Raw genomic sequence first — 13710 nt, 5'->3', positions numbered from 1 at the left:
TAAGAAAAAAGATTTATGTAAATCTCATCACATGGAGGGTCTCTGGATCCATAACCTGCGATGCTACTACCTCAACACAAGGTCCCTAATAAAGAACCAGGTCAACATCTTTCTTTTCCCTGCCGGACATTCTTGCATCACTTCCCTCAGACTATTATATTCTGACTGCCAACCGTGCACAAGGGAAGGCCGGAGGTGGGGTAGCAGCAATCATTTTGAAATCTTTTCATTTTCGGGAATTACCTTCTCTCACTCGCCCTAACACCGTAAACTTGGTAATCACATTAGACTCAGTGAGTGGGGCTCTTACTCTAATTCTGCTATACCGCCCTCCCCAATACATGGCCAATTATCCAGTACTCTTGGCAGAACAACTGGCCTCTCACGTAATAAAGTAATCTAAAACTGTCCTAGTGGGGGATTTAAATTATTGGTTCGACAGAACAGACACAGACATTCAAGCTGGAGAACTGAGGGATCTGCTTACAGATCTAAACTTGGTCCAACACATTCATTTACCCACTCACCAGAAGGGCCACAGCTTGTACCAAATTTGGACACATAATTTACCACCATTCTCTCCCATTATACGTCCTTGTATTTGATCAGACCATTATTTCATCCAGTTCCCGCTAGCAATTCAAGGGCAGCTTAAGGCCAAACCTTCTATGGGAAAAGAGTTCCGTAAATGGAAATCCATGGACCGCTCTGGGTTCATGGACATGTTGAACAACACCCTTCCCCTATCAGGCGAAGACCTGGAGGTTGACGAGAGGGCACTGTCCTCCTGGCTCCTCCACGCAGCAGATCTGTTCGCCCCCTCTGTATACTTGTCTAACATTAGAGGTAATGATGCCCACAAATGGTTCACCCAGGAACTTAGAGCACTTAAATTAGGGGTACGACAGAAAGAAAGACAGTGGAGAGCCACTTATTCCCCACAGGATAGGGAAATTTTCTGCGCCACTAGGAAAAAATATCAAAAAATTTTAAGTCAACACAAACTCAACTACTTTTCCACAAAAATGTTATCTTCATCTAATAAGTCCAAAGAAATGTTTAATATAGTCAATGAACTCTGTGACAACGACAGGACAGCCCCCTCAATAGCTCCCACGCAGAAGCTATGTGATTCCCTGAATAACTTTTTCAGAGAAAAGATTGTCATTATTAAGTCGAGCATTGCTAGCTCCCCAACGTCACTTCCTTTGGATGACGCCTTTTATAATCCCTCTGTACTAGATGCCTTCCCGGCCATCGATGGTAAAACTTTTTCTTCACTTTTGGCGAGGGTTAAGTCCGGATCCCCAAACGACATCTGCCCCCCCCACATCTTCTCTGAAATCGGTCAGACTATCCCTCAGGGTATCCTACCCCTACTAAACAAATCATTGGCCCAGGGCAGGGTACCTACTGGGTTCAAACATGCCCTATTAATCCCTCTGATAAAAAAAACAGGTCTGGACCTCCGGGACTCATCAAATTACCGTCCCATGTCCCTGTTGCTGTTTTTATCCAAGATATTGGAGGCTCACGTCTCCAATTGTCTTTCCAACTTTGTGGAAACCACTGGGTTTCTGGAGCCCAATCAAGCTGGGTTCCGTCCAGGCCATTCGACCGAGACGGTAACCCTGGCAGTCCAGAACACACTTCGGTGTAATGCAGACAGGAACGTCCACCAGGCACTGGTACTCCTTGACCTGTCTGCTGCATTCGACACGATCGACCACACCATTTTGGTCGGCCGTGTCGAGCAGGCAGGCCTCAGAGGTGCTGCCCTGAGCTGGGTGGAATCATTTTTGTCTGACCGGACTCAAGCAGTGAGACTGGGCACCTTCACAGCCCCTAGAATTAAGAACGACTGCGGTGTCCCTCAGGGCTCTTCCCTGTCCCCCCTTTTATTTAATTTATACCTGCGTCCCCTCTTGTACTCCTTGAAGAAATTCAAAGTGTGGATCTTTAACTACGCAGATGATCTGCAATTGATTTTCCCCCTAGGCTCGCCTGGCGCTGTTACTGAGTTTAGGGAGGTCATGGCTCACATCCAGAGGTGGATGGGCCTTAACCACCTAAAACTCAACCCAGGCAAGACTGAATTGATCTTGCCTGGGAAGAGTGAACTCAGCTGGGGACCTCAATTTTGGCCTCCGGAGATGGGGAATCCCCCTTCCAAATCCCGCACGGTCAAGAGCCTTGGAGTCACCTTTAGTGAAGACCTCTCCTTGAAAAGTCAGGTAGGGACAGTAGTCTCCGCATGCTTCTTTCAGCTGCGCAAGATTAGAAAGATTGCCCATCTCCTAACCCATTCTGCCCTGATACAGGTGACCATCGCCCTTGTGCTGTCTAGGCTGGACTACTCAAATAGTTTATATTTGGGTCTTCCAGCCGGGCAGCTCAAGAGGCTGCAGCTAGTTCAAAATCAGGCGGCCAGGCTGATCTGTGGGCTACCTAAATGGCAGTCCATCAGGCCAGGCCTGGCAGATCTGCATTGGCTGCCGATAGCCCAGAGGGTGGCTTTTAAAACCGGCTGCATTATCTTCAGGGCACTACACGGCAAGGGCCCTAAATTTATCATCAACTTGCTTGCCAGATATGTCCCCTCTCGCAACCTTCGTTCCAGTCACAAAAGCCTGCTCACGGTGCCTGTTGTTAGGAAACAACGTCAGGGCGGCAGCTCCTTTCACTTTCTTGCTGCCTCCCTCTGGAATTCCCTGCCAGCTTCTTTAAGGTCACACGAGGATATTCTGGCCTTTAGACAAGCCTTTAAGACCTTGCTCTTTAGGGAAGCCTATCCTTAGATGTTCCAGGCTGTCCTCCTGTTGGTGTGTTGTGTTTCTGAAAACTTCCTATAGCGCCATGAAGCCTACGGGCGTACGTGCGCTCTACAAGTCAAATTTAACATAACATAACATAACATCTGACAGATCTAATGATGAGATCTGATTGAAGTGGAGGCAGACATCTTGGGACTCGGATTCAGCTGAGTTCCAAGAAAACACATTTAAAAAACGGGGCATGGTAGGAATATCCTGAATATATCCTCCTCCCGCAGGGAGCAGCACTTTCAGCTGGTTCCTGCGGCGGGGGCAATGCTGGCTCCCTCTGGACATGGGTAGCCGGCTGGGTCTGCAGGGGTCTTGGGGCTCCCTATGCGGCCTTCATTAAAAATGCAGTGGGTGCCCTGGGTCAGCTTCACGCCACTCACCCTTTCTTGGCCAGGCCAAGGGGGATGGGCACTCCAGGCCCTAAATTGGCCCAGTAAGGAAACCCATGAGTCCCCCTCCACCCTGAGTAAAGGGCCAGGGATGTGGTCACGGTGACTAAATCCGTCAGGGGAGGGGGTAGTGGCTGTGCAGGATTTCCACCCTTCTAGTACTAGGCCATGCCCCAGTGGGTGTAGTACCGAGGCTAAATTAGCCTGGTGAGGTGGGTTGTGTGCCCCCCTCCACATTTAAAATGGTGGAGGGCCCCAGAGGATGTACTTGATGGACAGTTTTGTACTTGAGTACCCCACTCCCCAGAGCCCGGCAATATTTTTATGGAGAAGAGGGCATACGGCCCCCCTCTTCAGGCCGACTTCGGCCTTGGAGACTCCATCCCTAGGGCCACGTACAATAAAAGGCGGGTGCCCTGGTACCCAACCAGGGCACCTACCATAGTGTTGCTGGGGGTCAAGTCCCCAGCCAAATCACTGCATGCAGTGGGAGCTGGCATTGCTCCTGTTCATAGGGAGCAACTTCTAATGGATGCAGACAGGATCAATATTTAGACCTGTTGCCCTGCCTGCATGACTGTGGACAGGAAAACAGATCCAGAGTTCACTTCCAGGTGGGGGAAGCATTTTTTAAGCTTCCGCCTGCTTGGAACGCACTTGGTGTTTGCTTCCGCTTGGCATGAGATTTAAATATGTTCCCATCAAGCGGGATCAAACACAGGCTTCCCTGCACATGCTTCTGTGGGCAGGGAAACCAATAGGGCCCCCGGGACATAGCTTGCGAGCTGGCCCCAGGGGATAGGGTCCTTTGGCCTTTTTAGGCTCTGGAAGGAGCCCCCCTCTTCCCATTTTATTATATTTCGTCCCCAAGAGTGGGCTTCTCTGAGCCTTTGGAGGATCGGGGATGGGGACAGTACAGCCCCCCTTTCCCATTTTAGTACATTTTGGCTCCCTGGGCCTCTCCAGGACACGCAACCCACTCCCCATATATTTTGGCCTCAGGAATAGGCTCCCCAGGGCCAATGGAGGCGTGGGAGTAGAGGGCCACACATCACCCCATCCTGCATATGAAATAAGCCTTGAGAGTAAGCTTCCCAGGGTATTAGGGATTTAAATGCGGCCTGGATGCAATTTTTTGTTTCCGATTTCCCAAGACTCTTGTTGAATTGAGGCATTTTTTGTCATTTCTTTTTCGTTTTTTTTGCCGTCCGGGCAGTTCCCTCTGGGTTTGCCCATGGGGCCTAAGAAGTAAGGGTAACCCTACCATATATCTTTTTTCTTTTACAACTTCAGGTCAGGGGACTAAGTCCCCAAGTCCTGTAATGGCTGCCAGCAACATTTTTCTCATTTTGCTTGCAGCGAATCAGTGAGCTCGCTCTCACTGGAGCCTGACACCTGAGGGAGCGAGATGGCCCAAGGGAAGTAAAGCTCCCTGGGCCAATCAGAACCCTCTATATTTAAATTGCCACTTCAGCAAAAGTCTCTGAGACTCTTGCAAGCCCAACCATCCAAACGTCTATAACTTCTTGACCATTAGTGTCTCAAAATCTACTGAATGGTTTAAAACCAAATCACATAAAGCACAATCTATGGACTAAGGTCTAGTTTCCTGCCGAATTTGGTGTAATTTCCTTTAGGAGTTTTTGCTGTAGCCCGTTTTAAAGAAGTCTATTGTAAATGCATAGGAATTTTGTGCTTTGTGTCAGCCTTCTTCCTTGGACTCTGCTTGATGACTCACCCTGAAGCTTGCCATTCACAAACTAGTCAAAAGTAGCACCTTTTTAGAAGGTTTCTTGGAGAATCATCAAATGGTGCTAAAGTTATTAGCAAAACAAAAATACTTTCCTATGGAAAAACAATCCTGACTATAACTTCCTATATATAGATTATATATAAATATTTATATATATATGTATACATATATATATATATATATATATATATATATATATATATATATATATATATATATATATATATATATATATATATATGTATATATATTCCAACAGGTGCTATTTTGTAGTAAAAAAAAGCAAAGCTCAAGCCCAACTCCTTAAAGCATGTTATTTATTCATAACAAACAGCGTAAAAAATCACCCGACGCGTTTCGGTGCAGCTGCACCTTGGTCCCGTTTTTTTTTTACATATATGGGCCTCCTCAGCCACCCTCAGAAAACCTAGGGGGTCAGGATATGTCTCCCGTGCCCCCTTATACCCATTCCCAACGTTGTTTATCCTCCATCTTGTGACTAAATTCGTCCGAAACACAAGATGGCGGACTCCCGTTACACTACCGGTGAGCTACCCGGTTCGCGTACCGGGTAGCGCTTCCACCGCGAAAAATCGAAAAAAAATGTATTTTATTTTTTTGCCCCGCGGGGCCCTTTAATAGCCCCCACATCAATCCTAGGGGGTCAGAAGGGGTCTACCTTGCCCCCTTTCATTCATTTCCCCCTTCGTTTATTTCCACCTCTTGTCTCTCGATCCTACCGAGAGACAAGATGGCGGCCGCTCCGGACTGTTTAGAATGTTGACAGTCACCGGAGAGCCAATCCGCTTCTCCTCGCGAAGTTCCGTTACGCGTCTGGTACGCGAACCGGGGCGCTAACCGGGACGCTGTCACAGATATATATATTTTTTTGAACGTTAATTTCTCAAAATCCACTGGAGCACATATCTTGAGACCTAGCAAAGGCACATCGGGCAAACAGTCTTTACAATTTTGCCAAAATTCATAGAAATCCATTCAGCCGTTCGAGCTAAAAGTGAGTCCAACCGCCCTATGGAACACTCAATGTTAAAAACATGTTTTGGGACCCCCCTTTTTTCTTGGCCCCCGCTTAACGAAACCCCCCCAAGCTTTCAGGGGACGCTCAGAAACAAAATGTGCCATTGTCCTGAAAATTTCAGCCAATTCCGTCCATCAACGCTAAAGTTATTCAACATAGAATTTTCAGAAATCCCTATTCAAAAAAATCCTAACTATATATACCTACTGGCGACTGCCAGTAGGTAATATATCGCTCTCTCTATATATATATATCTCTCTATAGCTGTATAATCCATAAATATGGTCCAATAATGCTGTTGACGGGTTCTGGTGACATTATAAGCCACTGGGCTGAAGGCTGATTGGTTTGTAAATGTCACCAAAACCCAGAACCTGCATTTCAAAGGTGAATGCTGCATTTTAAAGTCATAGTCATAAAAGTGTTATACTATTTCTAGGTGGACATTTTGAATAACTGTGAAAAATATGAAAATGGGACAGTGATTTAACATGAAAATACATTTATATAATTCTCATTGATTTTTTTTTACTTCCGGTTAGAGAACACATCCCATCACATACAGTAACATGAGGAGCTTAACATGGATATCTTTGTAGTTGAAGTATCCCTGGAGGATTAGAGACAGTGGACCCGATTAACAAAAGTAAACATAGGCTAGAAGTCTAAAGTTAGACTTCAGATCTAAGCTTATACTTCCGACCTAAACTGAGGCCTAATTCACAAAGGTAAACATAGACCTTAGTGTAAGTTCACAATTGTTTGCTATTCACAAAGGGATTAATGAGTAGTATTTTTACCGGTGCGGAGTCTCTGCACATAAAAAGACCTATCTTTTTATGTGCGGACACTCCGCACTTGTAAAGATACTACTTATAAATCCCTTTGTGAATAACAAACAGTCAACTTACTCAAACTTACTCAAAAGTGTAACTTTACTTTTGTAAATCAAGCCCTTCGACTTCAGATCTAAACTTAGAAATCAGTCTAAAGATAGACTTCAGATCTAAATTTATCTTTGTGAATTCGCTCAATGAGATGAGCAGTTTGCCGTCTTTGAACACACGTTTTCACAGAAGTTTCGAATAATAAAATGGTCTGGTGAATTTGGTGTCTGTAAGAAAGATGAATCATTTTGGTTAAGCTGGTTGATCATTCAATAGTCAGATCAAATCAGGATTAGTTGGGGTAAGTTTCAGGTGGTGACGTGTTTAGCCATTATATACTCCCTATTGTTCCACTGAGGCCTACAGAGGATGATGTAGACTTTGGGGATGAAGATACAGCATAGTAATCCAGCGCTGGAAGTCAGGATGGCAAAGATCTCTACGGCCACCATGTACCTGCCCTTGGTGCTCAGGTACGCTGGTATGAAGGAGACCCAGACACTGCAGAACACCAGCATGCTGAAGGTGATCAACTTGGCTTCGTTGAAAGTATCTGGTAACTTCCTAGCCATGGAAGCAACAACAAAGCTCAAAAGAGCCAAAACTCCCATATAACCAACCACAGCATAAAATGCAAAGACAGAGCCCTCATTACACTGCAAGATCATCTTCCCAGTTTCTGATCTAGTATCGATGTCTGGGAATGGAGCAGAAAGAATGAGCCAGACTGCACAGATCAACACCTCCCCCAGTGAGCAGAGAAGCACCAAACAGCTTGGTATTCGGGGTCCAACCCACTTTCTCAGCTTACTTTCCGGCTTTGTGCCGTAAAAGGCGATAATAACTGTAATGGTTTTTGCTAGTACAGAAGACACAGCAGTTGTGAAAATTATCCCAAAGGCAGCTTGTTGAAAGAGGCAGGACATCTTTGAAGGACGTCCAATAAAGAGGAGACTGCAGAGGAAGGATAGCATGAGGGCGAGGAGGAGGGTGTAGCTGAGATTTTGGTTATTGGCTTTCACTAGTGGTGTGTTTCGGTACTTAATAAAGATTCCCAGCACTCCCACAGTGACAACGGAGAAGAAACTTGCAATGCAGCATAGGACCAAACCCAAAGCATCCTCAAAGGACAGGAACTCTACAGTCCGAGGAAGGCAGACATCTCTCTGATCATTGGACCACTGGTCTTCAGAGCACTTTATACAGTTTTCCATATCTGCAAAAAAAAAACATAATATAAAGTCAGATGATGATTGTGATGTGCAGCTGCTTATTGTCTCATTCAAACCTCCATATCCACTAACTCATCATCTTGGTATGTGTGGTTGAATCCATCAAGTCAGTTCAGGTTCTTACAAACTTCCTCTTACTACATCTAATATATTAATTTTAGGTGTACTTTAAATGCAAATATGAACAGGACTTGTACTCTGGTGATTGAATACCTGATTCTAATCAATTATTAATTGTGCACAACACTTACACATTTGAAATTTGTCTGACCCAATTTGAGTTGAAACTAGGAGAGTGCCAGTGCCCCCCTTTAGATGAGGCACCATCTCCACAATTCTGCCCTGTTTCTCACCTCCAGAGCGTGTGGAAGGTGCCAGTGCTTAATTTGTAAAACCAATAAGTGCCAGGGCCCTTGCCAGGAGGCCAGTGCAGCTTGCACCACCCATTGGCCCTGACAGTGCTGCCCATGACAGCACAAACACTACTAACCATCACACTCCTACAAGTGTGACACTTCAGACTATTTCAGGCCCTCAAAGCCATGAGAATGGCTTGGGTGGAACGTATTAGTTATTTTTAATGTATATTAAACTAATAAACAACTGCTATTATACTCATCTCTACATAAAACAAAGACCGCAACCATGTGACAGACTGTCATAAGGGCCGCTGTTAGCAACTAAGTGCCGGTTCCAAGCATCAGAAACCACTGGTTCAATTGAAGCACCAAGTGTCCCTCTGATTGAGTAAATGGGAGTGGGGGCATAGGCTTAATTGCCACCACCATCTGACCCGGTTACTCTTCTGTTCCTCCCCTAAAGAAGGTAATCATTTGGAATTCTTCACCTAGCTGACCATGATGGTTCAGTGTAAAAGAGAATTCCAGGCATTTACTGGCTGTAGGGAACAGACGCATGAGACCATCACAAGTGGTGGTTTATCTTTAGCTCTACTACTCAAGGGAGCACCAGATTTGCCGAGCCAAGGAATTACTGCCAGGCAGATCGGTGTGTCTGGGTGAGTTTGGTTGGCCCACTGTCTAAAGCAGATGACCTTCATCAGGCTCTCAGTTAGCCCTTGTGTTTGGCACATGTCAAAAGAGAACATGGGTGATATTCCGTTATTTAAATATAAGCTTACTGAGAGATCAATATCCAGAGAAACAATACACTTATACAAATAAAGTCCATAATAAAATATAGATTTTATTGTCAAATATGATGACATAAATAAATGTAATACACAATAAAGTGCACAATGAAAGGCTGATATGATTGTTCAGTGGCTCTCAGTTAGCCCTTGTGTTTGGCACATGTCAAAAGAAAACATGGGTGATATTCCGTTATTTAAATATAAGCTTACTGAGAGATCAATATCCAGAGAAACAATACACTTATAAAAATAAAGTCCATAATAAAATATAGATTTTATTGTCAAATATGATTACATAAATAAATGTAATACACAATAAAGTGTACAATGAAAGGCTGATATGATTGTTCAGTGACTTAGACGTTTACTTTTGATGAACACAAGTTGAAATATTTGCATGGTCAGATTTCTATTCATCCAATGTTTATAAAATGTATTTTGTAAAAACAACTTTTTTGACTTTTAATACAATACAGCAGATCAAAAGACATCAACCTTGTTGTGAAAAACACTATTAGATACCAGTAGCAAAATAGGTTGCACTGCAGGCAGACAGAGCCAACATTATTGGCAAATATTCAGTGTAGTTAATACATCAGATCTCCTCTGGTATCTCCTCCCCATTTGTTCCATATCTTTCTGTATTTAGGGGGCATCCCCTGGATTTGTATATCGGATTCTCATACTGGGCATATCGCCACTGAGCTATTGTGGGACTGTCGGAAGATTCCCAACAAGATTTTGTATCTCTTTTTGCTACCATGGTGGCCATGCCTAGCAGGACCTGGTTTCCCCTCATGCCCCAGCGCCCTCCAGCACTCCCAATATTATCAAGAGCAGGGAGAGGCCCACCACCAAACCCAATCCTGTTGAGAGTTCCGCAACCATGGCCTCCCAGTAACTTTGTATGATGGGACATGACCAGACCTTGTGATAAAAATCTGCAGGAGCGTAGGAGCTGAGGAAGCATTTGGAACATGTAAGTAGACCAGACTTGCACAGACAGTCTGGAGTAAGATATGTGCAAGGGAGATAGAATGTTTGTATTAATATAATTCGAGAGGATATCATAATGAGTCTGGGAGCCATCATTGCATCTCTCCATTCCTCATCTTCCAAGGGGCCTAGCCAGTCTTCCCATCGAGCTCTGAGGTGCGTCAATGTAAAAGGGGCATTAATGATATGTGTACAGTGGGAGACAACCTTTACAACGCAACTTTCACTACGCAGTGCCATTACGACGCAACTTTTACAACGCAAACCATTACAACGCATTGCGCTGGGGGGTGCTCTAGGATAGGGAATAGGTTTAATTTACTATCCAACACCTTCCCTACTATCCACGGGGACTGGAGTTGGAATAGTAAATTAAACTATTCACTATCCAGCGCCCCAAAGCACTATGCGTTGTAATGGTATGCGTTGTAAAAGTTGCGTCGTAATGGCATGCGTTGTGATGTCATACATCCGTGTACAGTAGATCTGGGAGACGCTGCCCTTCCCAAGTTCATCTATGATGAGCTTTGCTATAAAGGACTGAATTACAAGAGGGAGCTGCCTTGTGTGATGTGTGTATGTAGAGTGTGGCACAATTGTAGGTACTTATGGAATTGGATCGTGGACAGTGCATATGTGGGCTCGAGCTCTTGGAAGGAATACTTATGTGTACTGGACCAAACATCTCCTAGTCGTGTAAGACGACTTGCGTCCCAGCGTCTAAATCCCCCTAATTCAGCCCCTTTTCCCAACCAAATGTCCTGCCACAGCAGAGTGTGCTGGGTGAATGTGGCACTCCAGCCCGTATGATGCAGTGCCAACTGCCATTCAAGAAACACCAATCGGGTCACCACAGGTAGTGTAGTTCAGACAGGATCACCGTAGGGCGTCGCCATTCATCTGTGAAAGCTAATCGAGTTAAGTTCGACTCTGTAGGCCGGGTCAAACCATCCTCCGATGAGCCAACCATTTATCACTAGGAGCCGCAATTCCAGATAGCAAAGACATAAGTTGGCCATGCCAAGACCACCTTCATATGGGGCACATTGACACTTGGTGTAGGCCAAGCGTGGTCTTGAATTGTGCCACAAAAAGGTTGTGGCCAGGGAGTCCATCTTTCAAAACCAGTGACAGGATAGCATCTGTGGGAAGTTCTTAAAAAAGTAGAGGAACCTTAGCAGCACCTTCATTTTATAGAGGGGTATTCTGCCCATTACATTCAATGGGAGAGGCTGCTTAAGACCCGCTTTGACTTAGCGGACCAAACGAGTGATATTAAGTGACCATGTCAACACGCGGTGAAGCGCCACTTGGATACTCATATACTCAGGTGGAAGAAACGTAAGCAGCGTATTGGGATAGTGGTCTGCCATGAGACGCAAATCCGTGACGGCGAAAGTGGTACTAAGATTGGTTCACTGTAAAATATCGAAATCACAAATAACATGGGACATAAAAAGTGAGTCAAAAATCTCAAAAATGTTGTTATCCTATACTTCTGAAGTAAATAACAAAAAGACCTAAAAATTTTTGCTATATACTAATATCGAAAACAAAAATGCAGTTTTTCTATAAACATAGTTAAACATAGTAAATATTAAATATATTATCATTAAAAAGTAATATAATATAAATTAAATATATTTAAATAATTTAAAATTCTATTAATACATTTTAACCTTATTTTTTTTTTATTAAACCTCATATATATGTGTATGTTTATTTACATAATTGAAAACTATAATTAAATGAATAACGCAAATTTATGTTATAATTAAAAAAAGTTAACTTAAAAAAAAATATATATAGCCAATGTACATATAATATTGACATCCAAGAATGTTTGTATGGGATGTTTTATATTTATATATTTATGTTGACAACAAATTGTAAAAGGCGGTTAGATTGGAGGTACCCTAGAACAATAATGCTTCTATGCTGTAACATGCGGGTAGTTAACTAAAAACAGATTGAATATGGTAGGATTTTATACAGGCAAATGATGCTGATGATTAGGATACAACCTTTTAAATTCTTGCATTTGTCATTTTATTACAATAATCTGAATATAATTCATTGACATTTTTTAGCAAAGAATAATCAATGAAAGCTACAACTATTACCCTTGCATATCAATAGAAAATCATTCAATTGTGTTTATTGTACATATAATATAGACGTCCATGAATTTTTGTATGGGTTGTTTTATGTTTATATTAACAACAGATTGTATTAAGATGGTGAGTTTGAAGGTACCCTCAATTTTTTTTTTTCTGCTGTAAAATGAGGATAGTAAACCCAAAATAGACTGAATTTAATATGATTTTATACAAGCAAATGCTGCTTATGATTAGGACACCGCCTTTTAAATTCTTGTACTTGTCATTTTATTTACAATAACTTGAACTTACTTAAGGAGAGCTAGTTATTGGGGGTTCAGTGTGTAGTACATTTTCTAAGGATTAATATTAGGATGCTGCTAAATTTCCCTTTATCAGCACTTTTTGCACTTAGCTGAGCACACTGCACTTTAGACATGTGCAACTGTTAAGCTTTGAAGATTGAGACGTATTGACTATTTGTTTTGTATATAACATGTAAATACAAGTTGATAATGATACAGTCGTTTAATGTGAATTTCATACATTTTGGGAGAATGTTAGTTTCATACAAGATGAAGTACATGGTTGCAATGTCAGCATTTAATATTGAAGTATGTTGTCTATTTGTACTATTGAGGAGCACGCGTGATACAAGAGAGTAAAATAATGTTAGTATCTGTAGTGCGATCATGTGATCAAGACCTTATGGATACGGTTGAAATGCGTCATGGACAAGGCATTTAGCTTGTATTTATGGAATAATTAAATAAAAGCACTTTGAAGGAGTCTGTGCCTACTTCGTTGGAGTAGTGTTTGGAATTGAGGATTCAAGTTTTTATATATATATATTCACTGAAAAAACCATAGGTTATAGACCATATATAGTTAGGAATTAGCATTTACAAAACCTTATTTTACTCACACAAAACCATTGAAATTCGCATATATAGTTAGTTGCACTAACTATATATCACGCACCCGCAATCCACTGCTGATCATGTCACATATTACATCATTCATGACATGGTCAGTGACATCACTGATGACATCACTGATGACATCTCAAATGACATCACTGATGACATCACTGATGACATCTCAAATGACATCACTGATGACATCACTGATGACATCACTGATGACATCTCAAATTACATCACTGATGACATCACTGATGACATCACTGATGACATCTCAAATGACATCACTGATGACATCACTGATGACATCTCATTTGACATTACTGATCACATCACTGATGACATCATTCATGTGATAATACGATGAACCTCTTCAGACTCTAATATAACCTTAGATACACTCAGTGTAAACAG

The 13710-nt window shown here is 42.7% G+C and overlaps 1 protein-coding gene across 1 annotated transcript in view; it reads right to left on the bottom strand.

Moving 5' to 3' along the window:
* Nucleotides 1–6893: 6893 nt before the first annotated feature.
* Nucleotides 6894–13710, bottom strand: part of LOC144807949 (vomeronasal type-2 receptor 26-like) — a 271470-nt gene continuing 264653 nt past the window's right edge. Inside the window, exon 4 of the mRNA XM_078673541.1 lies at nucleotides 6894–8109. Within this exon, the coding sequence (XP_078529667.1) occupies nucleotides 7202–8109 (908 nt within the window). The 3' untranslated portion in view covers nucleotides 6894–7201. The remainder of the gene's footprint in view (nucleotides 8110–13710) is intronic.

This window comes from Lissotriton helveticus, chromosome 1_2, assembly GCF_964261635.1.
Source record: "Lissotriton helveticus chromosome 1_2, aLisHel1.1, whole genome shotgun sequence".
In the NCBI taxonomy this organism is placed as follows: domain Eukaryota; kingdom Metazoa; phylum Chordata; class Amphibia; order Caudata; family Salamandridae; genus Lissotriton; species Lissotriton helveticus.
This window is presented reverse-complemented; position numbering and strand designations above follow the sequence as displayed.